General features: G+C 34.2%; 1 protein-coding gene across 2 annotated transcripts in view; it reads right to left on the reverse strand.

Annotated features, from left to right (window-relative positions):
- LOC119637064 (netrin-B) overlaps positions 1-24,682 on the reverse strand; it is a 41,307-nt gene extending 16,625 nt beyond the window's left edge. The window contains exons 1-2 of one of the 2 annotated variants that reach the window (XM_038032884.1): positions 23,767-24,682; positions 21,592-23,691 (exon numbers count right to left, since the gene is read on the reverse strand). In XM_038032884.1, coding sequence (XP_037888812.1) covers positions 21,592-23,233 — 1,642 coding nt within the window. In that variant the 5' untranslated portion in view covers positions 23,234-23,691; positions 23,767-24,682. Of the gene's footprint in view, positions 1-21,591 lie in introns of both variants that reach the window. The other variant, XM_038032885.1, reaches the window with a different exon arrangement.
- Positions 24,683-25,843: the final 1,161 nt, after the last annotated feature.

The following is a 25,843-nucleotide window of genomic DNA, read 5'->3' on the forward strand; positions in this document are numbered from 1 at the left end:
CAAATTCGCATACATCGGATAAATAATAAAATAATTTCACACCTTTTTTAAAATTTTCTGCTAATACCATGCAAATGTATACAGCACCCAGAAGAACTTGAGGTGGATTCATCTTTTATTAAGCCGATCGATTCAGAATGACTTTCTGCATGGATCTGAGTTGCACGGTCCGCCTGTTTGCCTTGGGGTCTTGTGATCACCCTACTGGTCGCAGCTTTTGAGATATTTCAATGATGTTTTAATTCAAGGACAAACGCTATTGGAAATGTTTCGGAACAGATCACTTTTTCGTACATTTCCCGCATAATGCCCTTTTATGAGAAATCCTTATATGAATAATTGTATTAAGTGAGGTGTGTAGGGTACTTAATAGTCATACGTGGTCCGGTACAGTGCTTTTACCTTTTAAATGTAATAAAATTTGTTCGCATAGTCTGGAGAACACATGTCGTTTCATTTCTTTTACATTTGCAAGTAATAGTAAAATAATTGCAAGTAATCCGTAAAAATAACAAGGCGCTTAAATATTTTTGACTGCGCTTTTCGTTTCCTTTTTTGTTTTCCTTTTCATCTGCTAACGTTACGTGTATTTTATTATTACTAAAGTATCCGCTGCTTCTTAAAGTTTGTCCACTGAAGCCAAGAAGTTCATAATTATGACCCACAACAAGTCACACCAACATTCGTTGAGATGCGCTGGTTTATGATTGTATCAATATTGAAAATTGAACATTAAAATCAACCGGCATTCATTCATTCTCTCTTCTTCTTACGTTTACTCAAGACTACATACACAAACACATGCACATAGATAATCATTGTACATTAAGAATAAGAATAACAGAGATACGAGAAAATGTAAATACACGACAATCATACTTAAACCTACACCGTCTTCACATAAGTAAAGTTGTACAACTAGTCGGTTATCAAATAACGTGAAATCGTATCTGAGAAGTGCCAATCAATTGAAATTTCAAATTGCCAGATGGCATGGAGTATGCACATAAGGTTGATGATAATATGTTCATGTTTAATAAAGTTTCCCCATAAATATTAAAAATGCAACACTGAAACGCGAAGTACCTTTGTATTCATCTGTACATACACACTATGCCATAGCCTCAATAAAATTGAAAAAAAAGCTTTATATATATAATTGCGTATATTTGCGTATAATAACACTAATACTTACACCAATTTACGGTATAATGATTGTAAAAAAGCTGACAAAATGAATGAAAGAAAATTCTCGGGTGCAAACCACTGCAACCGATTAGATAGACTAATGAATAAAATAGTTTATATAGCAAGCTATGAAAGAGGACACTTCTGAAGGGCCTAAAAAGTACATTCTCAAGACTGCCACTATCCGGTTAGCGTTGGATGTAAATTCTTTTTCAGTGACAATTGCTTCGAGAAACTACAGAAATACACGGATGCACATCTAATCAATTTTTTTATAATTTTGATCATTTAGTCCTTTTATCGACAGAGCAGTACAGTCGTGGACAGTTGCCATCTCCTGAATTTGTAAATTAAGGCTGTTCTTACAAATGTTTATATCGGTGTTAAGTCTCCATGTACTTTTTACTATTGGGATCCCAAATGCCAATCATCTACGGAGATGTTCTGCACTTTTTTATGTCATCGTTGTTAGTCATCATATCGGTTCAGGAAAATGATGTGCGATACACAGCTAACGTTTGCCGACCTTAAATAAGTATCTCAAATTCAATGCCAAATATCGCAATAATTTCGATATCTCATTACCTTATTATATATAAAGAAAATCTTGTATGTAAAGTAGCAAAAAATATTTAAGAAGCAATGGCAAAGCAAGCTTTATATATGTCAAACGTTGATAAGTTGAAAAAAGTTTAAATAACTTTAAAAATGTTAGCTGTAGATTTTAAGTGTTTTGTACCCTACACCACCTTTAGTACAAGGGTATATTGAGTTTGTGCCGATACATATAACAACCAGAAGGACTTAGGATAGATCCGCCTTTTTGATACCGATCGATGCAGAATCACTCTCTCAATCCATCTAAGCTTGTCTGTCCATCTATCAATACGGGTTTTTTTATTATATCCTACATCATTAGCAATGCAAGAGTATATTAAGTTCGTGCGGATGTATGCAGCACTCAGAAAGACTTCAGAAAGAACCGATCATTTTCTGTATGATTCTATTCTTGTTTGTCCGTCAGTCCGTCTTGCATTCTCTTGTTCAACCTACCGGCCATAATTTATGAAATATTTTTGTGATCATTGGTGCACTGGCATGTTTCAGCACAAAGACGAGCGCTGAAGAAAATGACTCCGGATCAGACTGCTTCTTCGACTAATTGCCATATAACGTCCATATAAAGTCGTTACATTTCCAAAACTGTATTAAGGCAAGTGTTGTAGCGTATCTAATGGTGGACCTTATACCACTACAATGCTTTTGGTTAATAACTTTGCTTCTTACTGGTTTTCTGATAGCATTCAACGATTCGTCTTTTGTAATTTGTTTGTGAAATATTTGTAATGCGTCGTGAAATAAGCATTAATATATAATGTATATATATATATATACATATATCTATATATATTCTTGCAAAAATAATAAAGAAAGTGTAAATGTATCATTTGCCAAAGAAAATCTTAAAGTCTTTGTTCAATGAGATCTAAACGGAAGTCCAAATGATGCATGTACAACAGGACAGAAGAGACACCCACACGCCAACACACAATATGTAAACAAAACAAAAAAAAAAAAAAAACTAATAAAAAAATAAATATTTAATATAAACCAGTTTTAAATAATTTTTAGTGCTTACATATCATAGGAGTAGTAAATTAATTTGATGTGTTTGTTCGTGTTAGGTGATTTTTGAGTGGTCTGAAAGGTCGAATGCCTGGAATAAGTAGAGACTGAATAGAGTGCCAAATAGATATGGTTTTCTTCCTTCGTTAATATTGCCCTTATGTTATATTTTTATTGTCAGGACGAAAATGTATATACTAAACACAAATATCGGATTAAGGAGCCACTGTTGGAAAGTCGTGTCGCATATACTTATGATACACATTGCCAGGTCAATATTTGAACCAGTTAAGATATCGGCTATTTTGCTGCATTAAGAACAAGCTGGAAAGCCTAATGTTCGTGCACTTATAGTCAAGAAGAGATTATTTGATTTGTAATTGGCTGAAAAGCGGGGCCTTTTTCTAAAATCTCTGTGTCGTGGTCAGTTTATTCTTACGTCTCGTGCGCAATTGGAAATTAGGTGAAAATATAGATGCCAGAGAGTGGTTTTGCCAAACATTATTATTATGTCCTCACCTAAATTAGAAATATTATTAAAATATTACATCATCATATTAAGTAAATAACATAACACTAAGTTCAACAAGTGAAAAGCTTATAGTTGGGCAAGGCCCACTATCAAACCCACTACCCACTTACAGAACATTGTTTAACACAGTTATTGTTTTTGACACAGAATACAAAAACGATGCCCTCTTTTTATATGAACTTTCCATTGTGGAAATTAATCATTAGACCTTTTCGCAAATAAAGGCATACTTCTCGTAAGAAGGTTTATGACCGAGAGGTTCAACAATTCAGTATAGTTAATTTTTATATCAAACTAGTACTATGCCATCATGAAATATTAAAACTTAAAATTTTTGCTACCCTAAAAACCAAAAATTTGTGTACAAATCCTTATATAGGCATGAATGGTCTAAATTTGATGCAGTGCTTTTTTTTATATTAAATTACCACTATGACCTGATTTGCACCATATAGCATTTATACCTCTTCGTCATATGAACTACAATTTTTGTGATATGAGAGGGGATTCAGAAAATTGTCTCAGCCGGTCCAAAGTCTCCATACTAATTTCGAATGCCGAAATACCATTACTTATCCACTTTTGTAGAGAAGTTTTGAACATTGCAATTTTTCTCCATATAACGACTTTTCAAAATAGGGCGTTATATGGGGAATGGTCGAGAACATGAATCTATCCAAATCATCCATCAAAATATATCAATAATTCGAATTTACATGGACAGACATCGAACGAATAGACGGACGGACAGGCTAACATTGATTCTGAAGCGCTCCATGTAATAAGAGCTGGGTCTGCCTTAAGCTCTTCTGCGTGCTACGTACGTCCACAAAAACTTACTGCTCCCTGTATCACAACTTGTGCAAGGTATAAAAACTGTACTCGACTGCTACAGCAATTAATGTAAAATACTTTATTACAAGGCATCTAAAATGTCCGTTATGTAGATCTGTAAATGTAATCAACTTTTTCATACATTCGACATACATATTCAAACATGCATATATCCAGGCGTATTAGTTTAAGCGTAGTCTTTGCCACACTGATTGTAACAAAGCCATGATAATCGACTGCGTTGGCGCCGATTATTAGCACCAACAGCATCAACTCTAAATACGTTTTGATTGATATGCTGACAGCTGAAAGCAGATGTCGCAATACATCATTTACATGAGATCTCGTGTGCAGCACAAACACCTTCACTCTCTCCTTCAGAATCCTCTTAACGTTACGCCGTCGAACGTCTGTACAATCTCAAGTCGTGTAAATGTAAAAAAATGGATTAAGGTGCAATTGGGAAAAAAACGCACATATTGTCTGAAAATGAAGGGATTACGTTTTCCTTAAATTTAGTTATCTGTAGTTGCGAATACTCGTTGAAATAAACAAATTCAGTTACGTTATGCAGTGACAAGATCCGGCAGCTCTCTCTCCTCTACTCTGCTGCAATAGATTTTGAATAAATCATTATTAGAAGAAGAGATTAAAATTTCTCTAATAGATATAACGGTTATTTTTTACCTCTTGTTTAAAATTTAACATAAGGAAGAGGTGAGACAATTTCACATATTCCTTTATTCGCTGAGGGAGAGACGGGCTTATTTTGAAAATTGAAAATGAAAATTGGAAAGTGGAAAATTGAAAATGGGCTCTGAGCAGCTATTATTTTAAACTAAATAATTGTTCTGTTAGCGGAATCCATCTAATGAGAGAATCTGCTCTGCTTCTAATGTACAAAAATTTGTGAATTTAATCGAACAACAAGTAAATTTGTAAATACGCATACAAAAAATAAAATAATATGGGGAAACGTAATGAATCGGTTCATCAATACTTCGGCAAGTGCTTTAATTAAAATTCAAGAGCCCCAGGGTTACATCGAATTAAATGAAAGTTGGTAGGGTTTAATATTTCAATGAATTCTATTGTATCGATGTCCGCGAACATATTAGGGAAGAAAGGGATAGGATACCACGGCATCTTATAAAAAAAAAATTACTTATCCGCAGACAAGGGGAGGTAACTACATATCAATTATCAATTTTACTGTCTTGTTATGCTTTCATCCGTGCTCAAAATCGCGGAAACAGCGCTACCTGGAACGACCGAGTATTTATATTGTTTTATAGCTAACAGTGTGTGCTTTAGTTTGCTTTAAATTTAACTTATGTTTGGAACCCAAATTTAATTTAATAAATATTTCGGTTCATAGCGAAAAGGTGGAGGAGGGAAGGGGGCGGCTTTTTTGCTCTCGAATGTATAAGATATACAATGAATGCCATAACATCCGCGACGATATTAGGCTTATTATGAGGCTTTAAAATTTGAATGCTATAGCATTCATGTCATATCACATCACAATGAGCATGTTGTAGCGTTCACGTACATCCGTGAACGTGTTAATAAAGAAACGGAATCGTCAAGTGTTATATACAGTTAAAATAATAATGGAGCAATAAAAGAAGGCAAGATTGCTTCTTGCATAGAAGCATCAAATCATGTAGAATTGTCGACTAGCAAAAATTTCAGCCTCAGGAATTTAACTAACTATTAATCAGTTACGTTTCATACTTTTATAAGCGTCAAGCAAGGAGCATATGTAATATGAAATTAATTTGCAATGAAACGACTTGACAAAGTGAGAAAAGTATTTTCTAAAATATATTATTATGCCAAATACACACCCAAACGATATATAACTTTGTGAGGAAATCCAACAAAGACGGATCGACGGATCGACGGATCATAACGTATGGGGTCGTCATACATAGTAGTTAACTGTTTAATGAACAATATATTGCATTACTATCAGAGTTTTCCAAGAGCTTCTGGACACTGAAATAATGACTCGCGCTCCAAACAAAATTTCCTTGAGCTAAAGCTACTAATTAAAGCGCGAAAAATCCTACCCAAACACAATGAAAAGAATAAAAGCCTTCTGAGGTAACAATGATGAATCCACTCAGAGTCTTTATCATCATTTAACGTCAAGTTTTGAAATTAATTCGGGAATATTTTACTCATTGCTTGTATTGTGCGTGCGGTATTTCACACTCCTCGATAAATGAGGTGATCTAAGATGCAATAAAGTCGAAGAAAAACGAGATTATCTAACCATGCTGCATAAAGCAAAAATATTTTAAATATGATGCATGAGCTATTTTACGTATTGAAGTCGAATTTTTAGAACTCAAACGAGTCGAGCAAAGAGTCCAGATTTTGCCATTCCTGATCACAGCCGACAGAATACAAATGGCATTACGACCCATATCGATCACATGCATCTTATCATCCGAACAGGTCAAGTCAAATAAATCCTTCGCTAAACGGATAAACAGAAAGCAATAGCAAAGCATAGCCTATAATGTAAGTAATGAGGAACAGCGATGTTAGTGATAAAGAGTGTATTCTACTGATATTTTCAATTAATATAAGATGATCAAGCAAAGGCTTTTGTTTTTTTTATTTGAAATAAAAGCAAAAAATAAAGATATGTATAGAAAAAACAATACTGAACACAAATATCACTGAACAAAAACCTAGACGTTATATCCGGTTCAAAAGAAAAAAAGTCTTATTTGATAATCCTTCGTAAGTAATACGAAATGGATTTTAAGAAACTCACGGAAAGAGTTGGCACTATAACGCTATGGGACCTTTTATTATTATTTCAGTTTTGTACCTTTTTTCCAAATTTGAATCACGTCGATACCGAAAAACCGGTGTACAGAGAGACGAATGGACGGGCAAACTCGGTACTTCCATCTTCTACTCACATTATGTCACCATATTACATTATATCGTTCAGAAAATATTTTGAGATATCGATCGACGAAAATCCCCGTAAAATGAATGTAAAAATGTTATAGTTTTGATCCCTAGATCAGTATACCCCAAATATTTTATTCATAATATTTGATTAGTTTCGAAAAGTACTACCGCACGGTGACTGACTAATGCAGAGCGTAATTAACGCCAAACAATCAACTATCATCACATTTTATTTCTAAAACGATCGGGATGAAGGACGAAAAATTATATTGAAGAGTCCTTTTAAAAGCTATCTATTAATTAAATCCTTATCTTTTTCATTTCAAAGAGCAGCGCGTCCTGCGTGAAGAAGAAAGCAATTAACGAAGCAACAAGTTTTCGACTTCGAAAAATTATTTCGAATAAAAAACAGAACGAATGTTCGAACGAATGAATGGGCTCAAGAGATTTTTTACCGGGGCAGAATATGATGTGAAAACCTCTTAAGAGCCTCACTCTAGGAGAACTCCAGACGATCAATACTTGATAAGGAGTAAGCTCTTCAACCTAACATTTGGAAAGCAATGTAAATAAAACCAGTGAAACTGCGGCCTCATTGTGTTGTGCAACCTTATTGTGTGTTTTGGAACCGCCGATCTAAGCTCTAATAATGAAGTTGACATAAGAGCATATCAACAGCACCGAAATGCGTTACCCTACCGGCCTTGCGCAAATTATATATCGTGATATTGTTATGTTTGCAGAAAATTGTAAAGCGGACGAACCAGGCTTTCTAGTATCTGTGGAAGGTGTCACAAAGGGGAAAATTTTTTCAACAATTCCGGAAGAATCATGAATCTATTCGTCAATCTACTTAAGGTCATGTGAGGCGCTGTAAGCGCTAATGAAATGTTAGATGAGTTGCCACCTCGCGTAAACGTAATGATAGACATTGCATTGGGAAAAACTCTTCTGATATCCCTCTATTTGCTTCGAATAAAAAATCTACATTATTATTTGTCTGCAAACACACGCCAGGTCCCACCCGAGCTACAGATCATATCAACAATTTTATTTCTTCATTCATATAAAAATTTCCTTTCAGAGACATTTATTTAATCAGTTAGAGCCATTGTCCATCGCTGCCTATTCTTTTTTCCACCTCTCAGAAAAGTTTCGAATTCCATCTCGAAAAGATATCTCGAATACACATTTGAATGAAAGCGCGGTCGGATAAATTATAAGTCGTCTATGAAAACCCTTGCTAATCGAAGGGAATAGTGTCTATTGATAACAGAGCGAAGAGGAGAATATTCCCAGTTAAGTTAGCAAACACTTCCTACTACTTATATGGGACCAAATTCCTGCCTACCGAAAATCTATTGAGGTTTAGAGATCGTGACTCAGCATCCACTGTTAATTATTCGTAAGGATTTGACAGCATTATCCTTCGAATATAAACTATTATATAAAGAAAAATAAAGTTTGCTGCAATTGGCGTTTTTTTTTTTTTTTTTTTTTGGCATAGTACACTTATTAAAAGCTCCAAAAAAGTGTGTGCTGTGACAATCTGTACAGTTGCGCGTAGCGTGAAGACATTACTTTCAAATGAAGAAGGCTTTAATTTATATTACATACGCTCTCTCTCTTAGATAACGGACCGAATTAATTTGTACTCCCACTATACTAGCTATACTAACTTTCAAAACCGTATCTAGCGGAGAGCGCAAATGAGAAATTTTTAACCAAGTTTGTTACACTAGAGAAAACCTTCAAGTCTTAAATGCATAATTGTGATTGCAACGTACATAAATAGACAAACAGACAAACAGATATGAGTCAATGGATATAATTCTTCGCACCGATTGAGATTTCAAATGCAACCTTCCGTGACGAATGTGGTGTTGCCCTTGTACTTGATATGATAGAGCATATGAAATAAAAAATGAAAATAAAACAAAATTTAAAATGAAAGAGCGAAGAAAACCTTTTGTCTATGAACGTTTCAACTATAATCAATTGTATATACGTTAAAGCATTATTTCAAAAGCCATTATATATATGATTACTGTAATGTATTATTTTCGATATTTGTGTGATAGCAGGCAGTAGTGGTAAGAAGTTTAGCTTGTTTTCGCACGATAACCGAAAGATAGAATGGAAATTAGGCAAAATTGTTGCCACTGATTGAAACACTGCTACTTACTGCCATGGTTGTCATCAACATGTCTTCAAATTGTTACAAAAAAATTGTGAATAAATGTTCGAAAGTAAGGTCTGTCCATCCATCCATTTCATTCGTCACAAACTAGCCCTTGCAGAAAAACATCCGATTCGATTTAATCTGAATTCCTTCTCCTTCTCCTTCATTTGACGCCATTCCTGCTTTACTATATCCCATGATCGAGAAACTCTCTCATCCAATTATGTATGCTCTTCAACTTCATCAGACTTTCGAACTTTTAAACTCCCTATATTCGTCGCGACAATTATCGAAAGGTGCAAAGTTATGTTTAAATTAAATAAGCAAAGGCTCTGTTAAACAAAGTCTCGGAGGGATTTAAATCAAAATATAAATAAAATAAAACTTTTCGAGAATTTCTTTTAAAATTATTATAAACCCAACATGTCTTTACGTCAGTTACTTAAAAGGTGGTATGAAAAAGATTTTACACTAAATCAAATACGGGACTGAAAAAATAAAAATTTACTTAACCAAGTGCAGCGAAAAATTGAAACTAAGATCACGTGAATCCTTCGTCGTTAACCTTTGCAACGGTATATCATAGTTTTATTTTAACTATATTTTAATTTAAATCCATCCGAGACTACTTTTAATAGAACTCTGTAAAAATGTTTGGTTTGTACCAGTTATGCCAGTTATGTTGAAATATAACTTCAAATCCTTCAATTATTCTTTTCTCTTCCTTGTTTACACGGTTATCATTCGATTCTAAGAATCAAGTTTAAAAATGGTTTCAATAATTTCCCTCCTCTCTTTCTTCGGTGAGAAGCAGCGCATCGGTATATATGAAAAATGTACCGAACTTATATGCTTGAAGTGATTGGTATACAAGATTCGCCTCGAGGCAAAGTTACAATTTTGTTGTGTTTTTTATCCAAATTAAGCTTTACATTACTTATGTTGTGTTAGCAAATAAGTAAATATGCTTGGCTTTATAAGGAGCATACATGCAACTTCGTTTTAACTTTTGCCCGTATACATACATTTGGAACATTGTTGGATGTCGACAAAATTATTTTGATGCTCGTCGTTGTTGCTGTTGTTGGTGTAGTAGATGTTTAAGTGCGCTCATGAGCGTCGCAAATTTTCTAAAATGTATGCAAGCAAACATATATATAGATATATATATATATATATATATATAAATGTGAGAACAAACATATTCGCAGCAAGTAAGCCATTATTCTGTGGTTATTATGCTTACAATTTATTAATTCGAGTTTATTAATTCTATCATTTTGTTTGTAACGAGCAGAGGTATATTCTATGCACTAAAAATCTCGTAACATTTATATAAAAATTTTAACCGCCCAAGCTGACGTTTTTTATTAATGCTTAGCGGCCTCTTTGATACTCACTGTGAATTTTCTCATTAGCAAGGTCAAAAAAAGTAAGTAGAAATTAGATCAAATCGATCAAATGAAATGATCAAAGGATCGCATTTTTGATATGCCACAAAACCCATAAAACTCGAATCAAAGTTGTGAGTATCCAAAATTCGCGTCTTATTATTATTATCATCATTATTATTATTATATATATATTTTTTTTTTTTTTTGTACATTTATTAGAAGACTATCTCGAGATGTTTTTATGTAATATATGCAGAATACAAATGTATTTATATACAAATCATTAGCAATGTGTATTTCGATATATTTTATTGTTATATTTCTCTTCATCACTCTTTTCCCGTTCTACTCTTAATGCGGACTTCGTTGATTTGTTGCCCTAAAGGCTTCATTTCTTTTGCCATATCGTGTTCGTTCACAACATGAAAAAGGCAACAAACATGTAGCAGGAGTACTCTGTAGAAAACTCAAGAAAAAAGGAATTTCGACTATTACTCAATTCAAAAAGTACCCGGAATTCATTCATTTTAAGGATGCACATAGATATAGAAGAAAATTTTTTGATTTTTTGATCACTTAGTATGCTTTTATTATTTATGCATTTGAATACAATCCCACATGTACAATGGAGAGGAAAAAACGTGAACAAAGAGGAACTCCTGTTTTTTTTTTTTTTTTTTTTTTGTACCAAAACAAAATTTCGTATTTGGATAGATTGAAAATTTTGCAGAATGTTGCTTGAACGAGTCGTGGCAATCAGGAACGGAGATTTATGTATGGTAAAATGATAGATTCGCTTGGTTCTGGTCGGTCTGCAACAATACTAAATTATGAAGATATAAAAGGTGAGAATATATTCACAATTCATTCATAACATTTTCTGATGGATACTTCGTGTAAAACGAGAATCCAATAACGTGCAATTGTATCATTATCCAAGAGTCCTGAGCCAAAAAATTCAAGCAAAGTAATCGAATAAGCGTCATAAACGTGCGACTCCGAGAAAATTTTTCAGTTACACTTGAAAGCTTTACCTTCAATTAGTGTATCAAAAGGAAACGGCCAAATGCAGACTTGGTTACATTATAAACAAAGGGACCTACGCTCAACTTGAAAAATTATATTTTGATTCATAAAGTGTGTGTATGTGTATGTTTATTTGTGTTTGTGTTTGTGTTTGTGTCAGCGTGTGTCAAGCGTTCTCAACGGGGCTATTTCGTCGTTCCACCAGGAATACGGTGTTCCTTTCCTGCATATACCTCTTCTTCGCATAGTCGCATCCCGTACCCCCGTAAGACGGCATTTCCAACTTCTGCAACAGTTGACTGGCTGTGCCCTCTCTCATTACGTGAGAGCCGATAACAGTGTTGAAGGCGTGCTCGTCACAGGATGCGTCTCCCCATTTTGAACTGGCAGATTGTGGATGAGTACACAATATATAGCTTCTCTGACTTCACTAGCAAAGATCGTAGTCGGGTAATCACTGTTTGCATTATGCTCACTCAACGATCATTTCGATCTGACCACGAGGCCATCACTGACGAAGTTTATATCTGTTTTTGACCCCTTTCCCTGCTTTCCGCAACCGTCCGTCCATTATTGAGATGTGTCAACAGGCTGCGTTCCTCGTATGTATGTGTGCCTGTTTTTTCAATTATTTCGATTATTTTTTACACAGAATGTGCACATGCTATATTACATACAAGTTGCACTCCTCTACTCACTCTTCACTATTATTTGCTGAGCGTTCTCAAAAAAATGACGCTGTGATTATTTGTTTAATCACTAGGAAGACTTTACCTAAACAGTTAGTTAATGTTTTTGTCACTTTAGAATTTCGACTTAATTACCAAAACGTTCTTTAAAACTCACATTTAAAGCGTGATAATAGCATGACTATAGTTTCTAACTATAAATTAATTTCAAAAACTAAAGAAACTTAGGGAAAAAATTGGTAAAGGACAGCGTCGCAAATAAAATGATATTCAATTTCCATACCGCAATTGCATTCGTACTCTTGAGTTTATTAAAAAAAATTTTGGCAATGAGATGAGTTTCATTGGCGAACATTTTATATATTATTTAATAATATGTATAGATATGTTAAGAAAAAAATATGAATAAATGCGTATGTCTACATGTATGTACTCACATCAGTTAGCGTCGTGTGTAAGGGGTGTAGCTCAATGAGTTTTGAAATTTTCCGTTTCAGCTTCTATTCAGACATTCAAATGCAATAATCAAATGAACAATTTTTGGTTGGTCTCTCGGAGTACAACACGTAACGTTGACTTTTATGACAAATTAGTCGGGAACAGAATTAATCAGCAATGCTTACAAGTCAAAAATAATGCATATATATATACTTATATATATATATATACGTTCTTAAATGGGTAGATCCCTGAAAATTCTTCGAAAAATCGATATTTGTTTTTTTTTGGTTTTTTGCTTAATAGATGTTTTGCACCGTCTCGAGTACATGGAAACAATTCCATTCCAGTGCTTAAAAAGGGTGTCTGCTGAGAAATTATAGCTTAATGTCTTACCTACTAATTGTTAGTTCATTTCATACACTAACAGATGCCTGCAAAACATGTTTAAATTAATTTAAAAGACATTCCGAGCAAAAATACGTTAACTGAGCTGCACAACTTGTATAAAAGGACAACATTTTCTCACTTAAATCACGATTTTTGTTTGTAGTGTGAACTTCTAGTAAGTTATTTCCAATCGCAATTTTAATGATGGTACGACTAATATTTTAACAGTCATTAAAGAATTGGAGATGAATGTTGTGGTAACCAATCATACAATTTCTGCATTAAGGCCGATGACGGATCAAGAAAGCTGAGAACGGTCTATGACAAATATTGTAAAATAGCCATGTTATACCCTAAAGTCTTCGAGAAAACGGCAAGAGCATGACTCTATAATTGCCGACTAATAGGAAAAAATAAATTATTTATTTATTTATTGTGATAAATATAATGTGCGTATAAGACATATAATAAAACTAAAAATGTGTTTATCTCGAAACCCAATTCTTGAACTGTGCAAGCAGCATAACTCCAGCCACTCCACTTATCATACAGAGTACATTAGGTTTGTGCGCACGGCGACCACAACATCCCGAAGGATTTTAAGTAGACCCACCGTTTATTATACCGATCCCTCCGGAATCACGTTTGTCTACGTATTTTTGCGTTCAACCCACAGGCAGCAGTGCATGATATGTTTTTATGAAATGTGATACGCCGACGTTTTTTCACCCACAGACAAACCCTATTGAGCATGGCTCGGATTGAACCACTTTTTCCCTGCTTACCCTGCTTACTTTGATCAGGTGTTATAAGAAAACATATTGTAATATTATATATACTTATATTATATTTAAGGATTATTTGACCGCTCGCTACATCTACGATTTATTGGCCTCTAATGCGGTATCCATTAAGTCTGTATTAATTTTGGGTAATGTGGTGAACTTACATTTCTAATTAAATAGATCTCAATCTCGAACTGAATGGTTTGTTACTCTTACATATTCTATCTGTCAGATTGGAATACTTATTTATTTATGGTCTACATTCGATCGGATTTAAAGACCGCCAGATGACTTAGGTCATACGCTCGCCCGTCCGTGTTGAAAGCTCTGCCTCAATGGAAGTTTGAATCCGCGGATAAATTAGATTGGAATACATACATCTCCAAATGAATCTAACGGAAAATGGATTAAATGCCTAAAAACGTCTACTATTGACGAAAAATAGGAAAGAGTTTCATATTACCTCACGTTAATATCTACGAATATTAATAATAATGTAATTGCTCGATTTCGGAATGTTTTATGATTGCCATTAAGACGACCTTAAAATGCAATTTCACACTTGTCACGCTTTAAAGGAGGACGCGAGGCTCAAAAATTATTTTTTTTGATCAGGGATTGCTGCTGCATCAATCAAGTTACTATATGTCCTTAATTAATGAGCAATCTAACGGAGAACAAACCGGACTCGGATCCAAGCAACGCAGCTTATGAAATTTACCAAAATCGCATCCTATACGGTACGTGCTTTTCTTTTGTTTTTTTTTTTTTTTTTTTAAGTCTAATAATTATAAAGCCGATAATGAATAATAATATACAACAGCATGTGTTTGAAGCAAGACTGCAGTCAGATTTGTAATCCATTTACGTACATTATATGCACGTGCATATGTACAGAGTTGCCCAGCAACAACCCTTTAGTTTGTTACAGACAAGTTAAATATCCTTACGTACCTGTTTTTCTTTTTCTTTTCCTTTTTCTTTTTTCATATTTAAATTTTCTTTATTTAGAATAGGGATTTGTTAAGCTTTTCTCGGTTTTCTATTTTTTTCCGCTTTGGGAAATACTAAGCATCGCATGGTTGTTGATAACTTATAGCTGCTGATATATAATATGTTGTTGTTTTATTCAAAGGAAAGATATCGCAGAGCATTCTGCCATACTGTGTTTATATTTGTTCTATTCATCGCCGAAGAAGAGAGATACACTATTCTTACTATTCCGCTTGCGGTATTCAAAATAAAATATATATATATATATAACAAATCTTATTTGCGTGTATACAATCCTTCATTCCCTCAATCTAAAATTGTAATTTAATTTTGCTGCGTTCGTTTCTCCATCCATAGCCATAAGTTGTAATTATGAACGTTTTAGGTATTGGAACGCGCGCGGCGGACGCATATATTTCCTGGGACACGTCCAAGTGTCCCATGATTATGATTTGCCTATAATTGTTAAACACTTTTTTCAATCAGCGAAAATTTAAAATTACTTTTAACAAATTGGGTGTAACGTGTTAACGATGTTAAAATTTAATGAATGAATGAATGAATGAATGAATGAATGTATCAAAGTTCGGTAAAAGCTCGTTATAAAGATACGCTCGATCCCCAAATTGATTAACAAATGCTCCCACAAGTAACGGAGGGTATGCAAGATTCGCCTCAAGACTAGCATTACTTTTATTTTTTTGCGTATTTTGTTTTATTTGTATGTGCATACAGGCAAATGGATTTACGTTGACTTTATTTATATCATTGCATTTTAAATTTTGCTTGTGTGCAGGCTCATGATTCTTTAAAATTTATTTCATTTTTCCATATTTCTCCATAGAAACCATACATGTATTTAAACGCATGTGCGAAGCAGGTAAGATTGTTCTGCATCATCAAGATTTTCTCTTTACGTATTGCTGCTTAGCATTTGCATCGTCCTTTCTTCAATGCGTAATATTTAAAAATAAGCTTCAGAAACTATGCAAAGTACAAAAAGTGTCTATTATTTGTTACGACGATTTAAACATGCCTGTCTGCCCATCAAGTCCATTGATGCGAGCGTTGGAAGTGAGAAAATTACTTCACATATCACATCACTCAATAAGTCCCTGATCTACCAAATATATGCTCACAGTTATGATTTCTGGATACTGGCACTCTTCAAACGACACATGTCAAAATTTCGTGACATTTCAAGCATTAGTTTACAACTTACATCTGTTTTAGTCACGTTACATTTTTGGTTGCCTTGGGCGGCTTTCGCCCGTTGCTGTCCATTTGGCTCTCTACCCTCTGTCGATTTGACTTTGGAGTGCAGTAATGAATCCATCGTCCGTCGATTGTCAAAATATTTTTTTTTATATCGGTAAAAATCGCGGCCTATCGAGTCAGTAATCGCGAGTTCAAATTTCATTTCGGTAGAGTTCCTATTGGTCTTAGCTGTAGTCATTGCTCAATCGGCAAAGGAATGACACTTACCAGTTTGTGACCACATTCCATTAGGTTGCGGCTACTGCCTAACTTCTCCTCTTTCTTCATTCTGTGGTCGTCAATCGTATTACGCATATAGAGGATATCTTCTGCGTGGATCATATTAAGGAAAAAAGAAAAAAAACACCGTACGTCTGGCTATTCTCGGAACTCCCGAAAAATCGCTAAAGAGACATTGTTTTGCCACGATTATAGCTACGCAAGGAATATTAAAGGAAATTTCTGAAAATCATATTTACTCATTGTTTTGAAGTCTGCAAAATAATGGAACGCAACGCATTACATTTAAAGGGTTGCAATAAATTTAGAAATGTAATAAATCGTTTAAGTTTTACCTTAATAATTATGCTAGCTTTTGGCTGATTGTTTTTTTCTTATATTACAATCTGTGTGTCTGGATTATCAATGACGTGCACATAAGCTTTGAAACATGCGTTGAACTGTGAACTTATACAGCGAATTTAGTTAATTAAAAATTCTTGTAAGCGGAATGTTCAACACCCACTTTAAAATATAATTCATTGATTGTAATTCGTGTAAATTGCCTTAACTCACCTTTACAGAATGGAGGGCAAAATAAGAATATCAAAGGGAAGAATTACAATCCCCTTTATTGCGGCTCATATAATAGCTTTTAGATAGATTCCAAGGCAACTTTTTCCTTAGGGTAGCTTTAGTGTACACAGAGACGAGTTTCTTGTAATTAAATCTTAATATAGGTTCATGAAATTAATACCACATACCATACCGTTCAAATTTTACTTTTCTTTCTCAGATTTACACTCAAATTAATTAAATAATTTACGTTTAGAAATCTTTGTGAAAAGATATTATTATTATTATTATTATTATTATTATTATTATCATAAATTTAGCCAGAGAATAAATTCTGAGACTAAAGTCTTAAAGCACTAGCACGACCATTGCGAGTTGCTAGTCGAGACTCTTGTCTACTCGGCCACTCAGGCGGATTTATAATCATTTTAATCAGAGAAATAAATTCAAAGACTAAAGTCTTAAATCACTAGCAGCATCTATGGCAATTAATTTTGCTGAACACTCACGGCCCTTGACTTTTCATCCCACGATCATTGATTTGTTAGTCGAGATTCTTTGCCTACTCGACCGCTCAGCTGGATTAGGGAAAGGCACAAAATTATATAGCGTATAAAAATTATTAAAATTTATGATGACAATAATAACAACAATTTGGGATGAAGCTCGTATTCGATTTACGAAAAAGAGGAACATTGCCCGCTTGGAGTAAAGATAGTAACAGATATTGGTGTTCCTCAACGATCTTTACGTGCGTATAAATCAACCTTTAAGTGTCATTTGTGGACTGAAAATCTCAATATATTTTACACTACATGTAGTACATGAGACATTAAGCTTTTGCGGATTTACACAACGTCCAAAGACATTTGAAATAGACTCAATTTTTTTAAATTATATTGATCGATTTAAAATCACTTGCGAAATCGATCTAGGTTTGGCTAATGTTTAATTTATTGGAACCAATATATGAGGTATTTGGATAAGATTTAGTACACTGACATGTTTTGGCTCAAGACTGTGCGTTATTGCAAATGGTTCGGATCGGATCACTTTTTCGACCATTTTCCATACAACGCTTTATTTTGGAAAAGTTTTTCTTCCATTAATACAGTTATTAAGCGCAGTTTTGTCAGCAGCTTAATGATGGGACGTGTTTTTGAACGTGAAAATCGCATCTCCGTCACCGTCAAAGAAGGGCGCTGCAGGAATATGATTACTGATTTTCTGTGGTCAACTTAATCAATTAAAAGAGGACGAGAACAAGCAATTAGAAAGCTTTTTCAAGGACTTGAATCTACTTATGTGGCATCACATCGTTTTTCATGGCATGACTTCACTGACCTCGACATGGGGTTACGCCGTTTCAATAAGATGGTCCAACATGCTATGCAATTCGCGACAAAATCAATTATTGGAGGAAAAATTATAAATATATATAGCACCTCGTACAAAAATTCATAGGATAATCTTTAAATGGCACTAACTTTTGACAAATTCAAACGGTTTTTAGATAACACTAACCTTCAAAAGAAATTTGTCAAAGTTTTATGCACTTTCGGCAATTAATTTATAACTTGCAATCGATTTAGTCGTCTTGCACATGAATTTCAAATTTTTGCATTGTTTTCAAAAAACAAAGGTAGCATCACGAAAACTACCATCACTTGTAAACTAATCGTCGCAATATCATTCTACGAAATTTATTGAGTGATGTGTTCAACACCTTTAACTTGATTCCACTTGACATTTTCTTGTACCCTTTGCCACCTAGAAATATCTGGAAGAACTTGAAATAGACCCATCTTTTATCATATCAATCGATTCAAATTCGCTTTCTAGACCGATCTGCGCTTGCCCGTACGTACGTATTTTTGTTTGTCCGTCTATCGGTCTGCCTTGCCTTCCCTCTTGGTTGCTGGTGTTCGACTTACAGGTAGCAAGTTTCGAGATATTTTGATAAAATTTGATACATCGACATATTTTGACCAAAGGACAGACACCGTTGGAAATGGAACGGCTCGGATCGGACCACTTCCAATATAAGGTCTTATTTTCAAAATTCGTCATATGAATAACTGCATTAAACGAAGTGGTATAAAGTATTTAAAGGTAGACCATGTGCCACTATAATGTTTTTACTTATTGACCCTGTGCTTTACTATTTTCCTGATAGCATTCAACGATTCGTATTATATATATTAAATAAGTATTAAAATATATATAAATATGTATATCTATTTTTGAAGGCGCACGAAATTCTTTTAGCGCTAGGTATCTGCATGACGATTGAAAAGATGGCTACGATTACGATTACAAAACTTTGTATAGCGAAACAACCTGTTCATGGGGCCGATGTCAGGTTAACTGCCAAAAGGCCGAATAGTTTTCCTCTTTTTTTCAATATACTAGATTACAGTCTGAAAACTTTGTTGTTTTAGAGCATCCTTTAAAATTTGTTTATCCACTTTATTCATTGGCGAAAAGCTAAAGCACTTGACGACTAACAGCAATAACAACAAAAGTAAACAAAACCAAACGAGCATATGAATATGACACACATCAAAGTATAATAGAATTTGAAAGAAAGAAAGAAAGAAAGAAAGAAAGAAAAGGGTTTTAAATTTACTTTTACTATTTGCCGGGAGGGTAGCAAATAATCACTAATTATGACATGGCAACAGAAGAAAAGACCATATCATGTAAATATATAATTTCATGGCATGTTAACGGATCAACAAGTCAACTTTAATTTTGTTCATTCAATCAGGAGTACAATCTACGCGTCAATCTTTTTTATGAATGTTGCAAGAAATTCATTAAATTTTTCTTCTAAGATATTATTCTAATATAATCCAATCTAACAACAAGTTTAACACCCAAGCTTGATAGCTTAGTTTTGAAATGGTATTGGGCTACTCTGGCTTCTTAACTAATATAGTTACGAGTTTCAAGTTAATGTTTATTACCGTCTTAAAATTAATAAGCCAGAACAGCCTTTTCCGATCAACACTTTTTGAAATTTTATTAAAAATTTTTAATTTAATAAATACACCTAAACACTTTATTTATTTTTTTTCTTATTGACTATCCTTATTGACTATCTCACCTTTGCTATTGGATTGTGCTTTTGGCGGTGAAAAAGTGTTGTTTGTTTATTTCAATGTACAAAAGTTTTTCCTTTTTATTTATATTTCTGACTTTTTTTCCTCTTTAGGGACGCGCCATTCTTTTTAACGATAAGGTAACATTTATAATAAAGAGGTTTACCTGATTTTAGTTAATACATGAAATCCAGTCTGAAAATTTATTACGCTTGCTGAGTAGATTTTCTTTCATTTGCACAACATACGAACAAGTTTCAGATTCTAAGAATGTTACGGATCGAACACGATCGGTTCGGGATTTCCACCCCTTAAATTTGTATTTCATAATAACTTCGGTACGATGTTCCCCTTCGGAGTGATAAAATTGATGTACAATAAATATGAAACGGACTTTACATGCGTTCCTTTACATTATCCTAATCGAGTACTTATTTAAGTCGAAACCAGAATTAATTCAATTTCAATTGAAACGGTGCATTAAAATCTTTATGGTGTAGTGAATGAGGCAATAAAGGCCGCTACTCAAAAGATATATAGTTTCCAAGACAGTCAAACATACATTTGGACTTTGTAAGATGTACATGTTTTCGATAACCAGAATTGGAATAAATCAACCACTTCGATACTCTCATAGACAGAAAAAGCGAATTAGAGAGCAAATATTTTGCGTAGATGTGTTTTTAAGCTCTAAGGCACTATATGGAACAAAATGCCAAAGAAGGTGATAAGTCTGTTATAGGCATGTCCCTAATTTCAAAAAATTATATATGCATATATATGAACATATATACGTATTTGTAGTTGGAAATGTAATTAGATATGAATCAAGAAGCATTTGTTAATATTTGCTATAAAAAATAAGACTTATTTAAATGTTTTATTTGTAGGCAGTAAGTTCCCAAGCCCTGTCACAATTCAATCATATTAACTCCTTTATTTAATGAATGTGTAAGATTTGTACATAGATATATATAGATATATATGTATAGATGTATATAGATATATATATGTATATATATATATATGTACAAAAAAATTTTAACTGAGATGACTTCTATACATATAAGTGGCTTATCTTTATACAAAGCCACTGCATATATGAAACACACACGTAAATGCAACTATCGGAAGGCATCTCATAAATTTTGCAAAATTCCATTGACTGACTATTCGCTAAGCATTCCCAACCGAAAAGCAAACAAAACAATAAGTGAACAGATATACGAGCACAAACCGCAGCAACAATCAAAACACATCCAGAAGTTTGATCAAAGAAAAGCAAAAACCAGTCTTTAAAAAGAACAAAATATTAAATGGAATTTTTCATGCTAGATAACTTCATATGTTGATTAAGATTGCCATTAAATTTACGAGAATACGCCTAAATATACGGGAGAATATGTATTTTTGATACTTACTTTTGCATTCGTTGGCATCAGTGTCTGTCGCTCGTCCCCATGGCCGATCAAAATAAAAGGGTTTACATCTTTCACATTCCGGGCCAGCTGTATTGTGCTTACATGCGCACGTCATTGTCAGTTTGCCATGTATAGAAATGTCTGCCTTAGTAGCTGTAGAACGACCAAGATTAGCTCCATCATCACCCGTGTCGCTTATACCGCCATCCCCATAATCAGATTGCAAAGCATCATTAGAACTAACAAAAGCTATACATTCGGAGGCATGGCCATTGCATTTACAACGACCGCCGACCGCAAAATCGGAAACGGCGTAATGTTGCGACATAGCGAACAAATCTTCAACACTAGGGATTGATGTGCGCTTATCAAAGTCTATGGATGAAGTTTTTTGCTGATATTTTTGGCGTTTCACATCCACAATACTTTTAAGGGTCGTCGAAATCGTAGATGTCATAGGTGCCGCTATAGTTGTAGTGGTTAAAGTTGTTAGAGCCGAAGGTTTACTTTTGTACAGATTTTCATAGGTTAGAGGTTTATGTTTATAGTTGGAACGTTTAGGCTTATCTAACAGGGTACCATCATTGGCATAATCTAAATCGATATCGTCGTCCAATTCAAGGTGCTTCTTTGGTTCAATATAATCATCCAAGCCATCATCGTACGCTACACTGTCATTATCATTAGCTTTATAATCATATTCTTCATTTTCTTCTTCTTCATCATTCTCCTCTTCTTGACTGCTGGTCAACTCGTCATCAAAACTACTATCATCCGCTTTGCCCTCATTATAAGCAGCACGAATTAATGTTTGCTTAGGTGGCTCTAGACGATGGAATATTACTCGAATGTCGGTAGCAGTGACCCAATCTTGCAAGACTAACGAAGCATCCAAATCATTAGCCGAAGGTCGACCTTCCAATGTATTGAAAGCAAAACGGTTTCCGTTGCTGTTTTGATTGGAATTCATGCAACGAGCTTCTTGTTCATTAAACTTGCTAATTTTAGCTCGATCAGGTCTGCCGTAAAACTTTTGACACTGCGAACTGTAGAATTGAAACGGTTGCCAAGTTTGACCGAAATCGGAACTTTTATAAATGGCCAAGGAATCAGGCTTAGGTGATTTGGGACAAAACGATAAGCTAACATAGGTTATCTCGTACTTTTTACCCAATGATAAAGTTAAAGTTATATTATCGGGTGGTGCGTTATCCAAGTCATTAGGTACAGGAACTGCTGCGGAACGCCAGCAAGTCACATTATTCGGATTGTTCAAATCTGTGAGAGCGCTGGACAAAAAGCGCATATCAATATGCGAACTATCGCACATGCGACACTCGTCGACTGAACCATCGCGTTTCAATTCACAATAGCGTTCGGGTTGATAAGCACCGCAAGTACTTGATGCGACAACTGGATTACCATAGGCAGCGTTAACAAAACTAGGTAAACATTTACGTGATTTGCCCTCATAATAACAAGGATCATTGGAATTCGAGTTAGATGACTTAGTTAAAGTGACATTAACCAAACCCAAAAGCAGCCAGCAAAAGAACAATAGCTTCTTTTTAAATTTCATAGCGGAACCCAAAATTCTTAATACAATTGGAATTAAACTAGAGGAGCGATTTGTTAGCGCCATTACCGCTAAATACTTTTCACTACGGCCTCAAAATTCTTGCATGAATAAAGTCATCGATAGAGTACACATATTCCAATCTTTTACGACTAAGCCGATTTCATGCAGTGACGACGGACTTTATATTAAATGACAACAGTGTACAAATTTCTATCACACGCCTAAGTCTGTCTGCTAACGATATTCTGCACGCGACAATTGACTTGGAATTCCCTTATTTATTAATATAGATTTATATGCATATTTATATTTATACCATTTGCGATCTCCCGGTTAATACTGATTAGGATAATTACGAGTTGGTTTCACCAGTGACGGTGAACTAATGGAATGTTGAACTAGTCTTCAGGTTAACATGTTGCTTTAGAAGCTTGATTGCATTAAAATATCCAAATGAGACGTCCGGGCAAATTCCGATTATGTATTCCGAATATGTATACTTGCGAATGAGTTCCGTTTTTCTGAAAACGCGTTTATTTGTTCATATTAATTTGCTGAAAGCAAAAAACAAAAAAGTAGCCTTTAAATCGACTCACAATTTATGAACTCAAACACAAAACAAAAGCAGTCATCTAAATTCTTCCCGCTGTCTCCACGGTGCAAACTAGTCTTACTGTCTTAATGTTAAGTGCAACAATCGTACCCGGCAGATTCACAAGCTTCTTCTCTCAATTCACATATTAAAGCACGGCAAGCACGGTGTGTTAAAATATCACCAAAGTTTAAAATTTCTTTCTTGCTTTTGCACTTTTAACAATAACGGCAACTCTTTAATTATGCATTGTAATTTCATTTAACATCTTTCATATTCACACTTATTTTTTCAAAAATAGAAATTCATATTTGTTGATGCTTTTTTGCATTAGCTAGCGACACTTATAATCTTCTTTGCTATTCCTAAGTATGATGGGAAAATTCGAAATGCAAGAAAACATAGACATTTGTTCGTTTGTTTGTTGTTTGTTTGTTTGTTTGTTTGGTTTGTTTTTTTCCTTTTTTCTTTTTTTTTTTTTTTTTAATTTTTTTTATTTATGGACTCTTAAATACAGCCAGCGACACTTTCGTGAAAGGTCCGCTAATATCAGCTGTTGCAGCTAACCTGTCGTGTTTAACACATACTGTTTGTAATTCAAGCATCAATAATTATTTTAGGTTATATTACATATTATGCGCTAACATTGTTATCGCAACTCTGCGGCTCTGCATTGTTTTCCAAGTATAATCTCGTGGTGAACTCATGTCATTAATACACCACACTTCCGTATTCCGTTTAATTTAGGTTGCTGTGTTTTTACTTTTGCAAATAAACAATGGAAAAACAATAGACACACAACACACTCACGCATTCGTTTCATAAAATCGAGCGGGTGCGTGTGAGTACGCGGAACGAAAAAACACTTAAAATATACGGCAGTTCCAGTTCCACATTCATCGAGAGTTCAATTAGTACTGAGATGCGCTTCATCTTCAACATTTTATTGGTTTTATTGTGCACACATTTCGGTAATCTCTCCCTGTTCTCTACGTCTCTCTATTTTTCGTACATGCTATCAACCGTGGCACGTCTAACCCTCCTATAACACAGTATGCGTTTACATTTTTTAGCGATGAGAAGTTTAGGGATGTTATGGTACCTGATACGAATAATATTACACGACAAAAACCGGGAAATAATCAGGTCGCTGAAAGTCAGCTTCCACTTTTATTTTCCGCCGTTTTTCCTAAAAAGCTGAATACAAACTTAAAGAAGAATTTGATCATACGTCATTACACCTTAGGGCATGTGAAAATGAGGACCAATGAAATGCGTATACACGACCATACGCTTAATGAAAGCGATATGAAAGAACACCAAATAGTTTCGAAGATTTAATTAATCCTAGGAGGAAATTTGTATCAAAACCCAGTGCATTTTTACAGTATAAAATATTACATAATTATTAGATCATATATTAGATCGTACCTCATCTAAAACGAAGTCTACCTTGTTGTACAAGGGGTAGATGTATATACGCCAATTGATTGGGATGCCAGCCATATGTACACAGGCATAATTTCTTCTCATCACAATTTATTGCTTGAGAAAGCTGCTATTACACTCTCTCTCTTTAAATTTCGTCTGTTTTGTACTCATTAACACTTCTGTGGATTGCATGTTAATAACAGTAACATTAAGCGAATGGAAGAATCTTTTTTTGATACCTAAAAATAACTTGGTGTAGTAAAGCTGATTATGCCAAACAATTTATATGTATAACTAAAGAATCAAACCGAGTTTAAAACTCGCGTTGTATCCCTGGATGTTACAAATAAGAATGCAAATGTAGTAAAAGCAATGTCCTCTACCCGAACGAATAATCATCAGTTCTCGTACGAAAATCACTTAACATTATTATTATTATTTTTCATTACGATAATTAATGATAAATAAATAAATTAATTAATTAGTTAACTAATTGAGATCCTTTTTTTCCAACAATTACAAAAATCGTATTATCTTTAAGCCGAATCTTTAACGAACAACAGCGCAAAACTTTTTATAAACTGTAAATTACTTAAATTATGTAAGGTGGGCGTGTCGATCTTTTAAAATTTAAAGTAAGATAAAAGATG

Source organism: Glossina fuscipes, unplaced genomic scaffold, assembly GCF_014805625.2.
Source record: "Glossina fuscipes isolate IAEA_lab_2018 unplaced genomic scaffold, Yale_Gfus_2 43, whole genome shotgun sequence".
Lineage (NCBI taxonomy): Eukaryota > Metazoa > Arthropoda > Insecta > Diptera > Glossinidae > Glossina > Glossina fuscipes.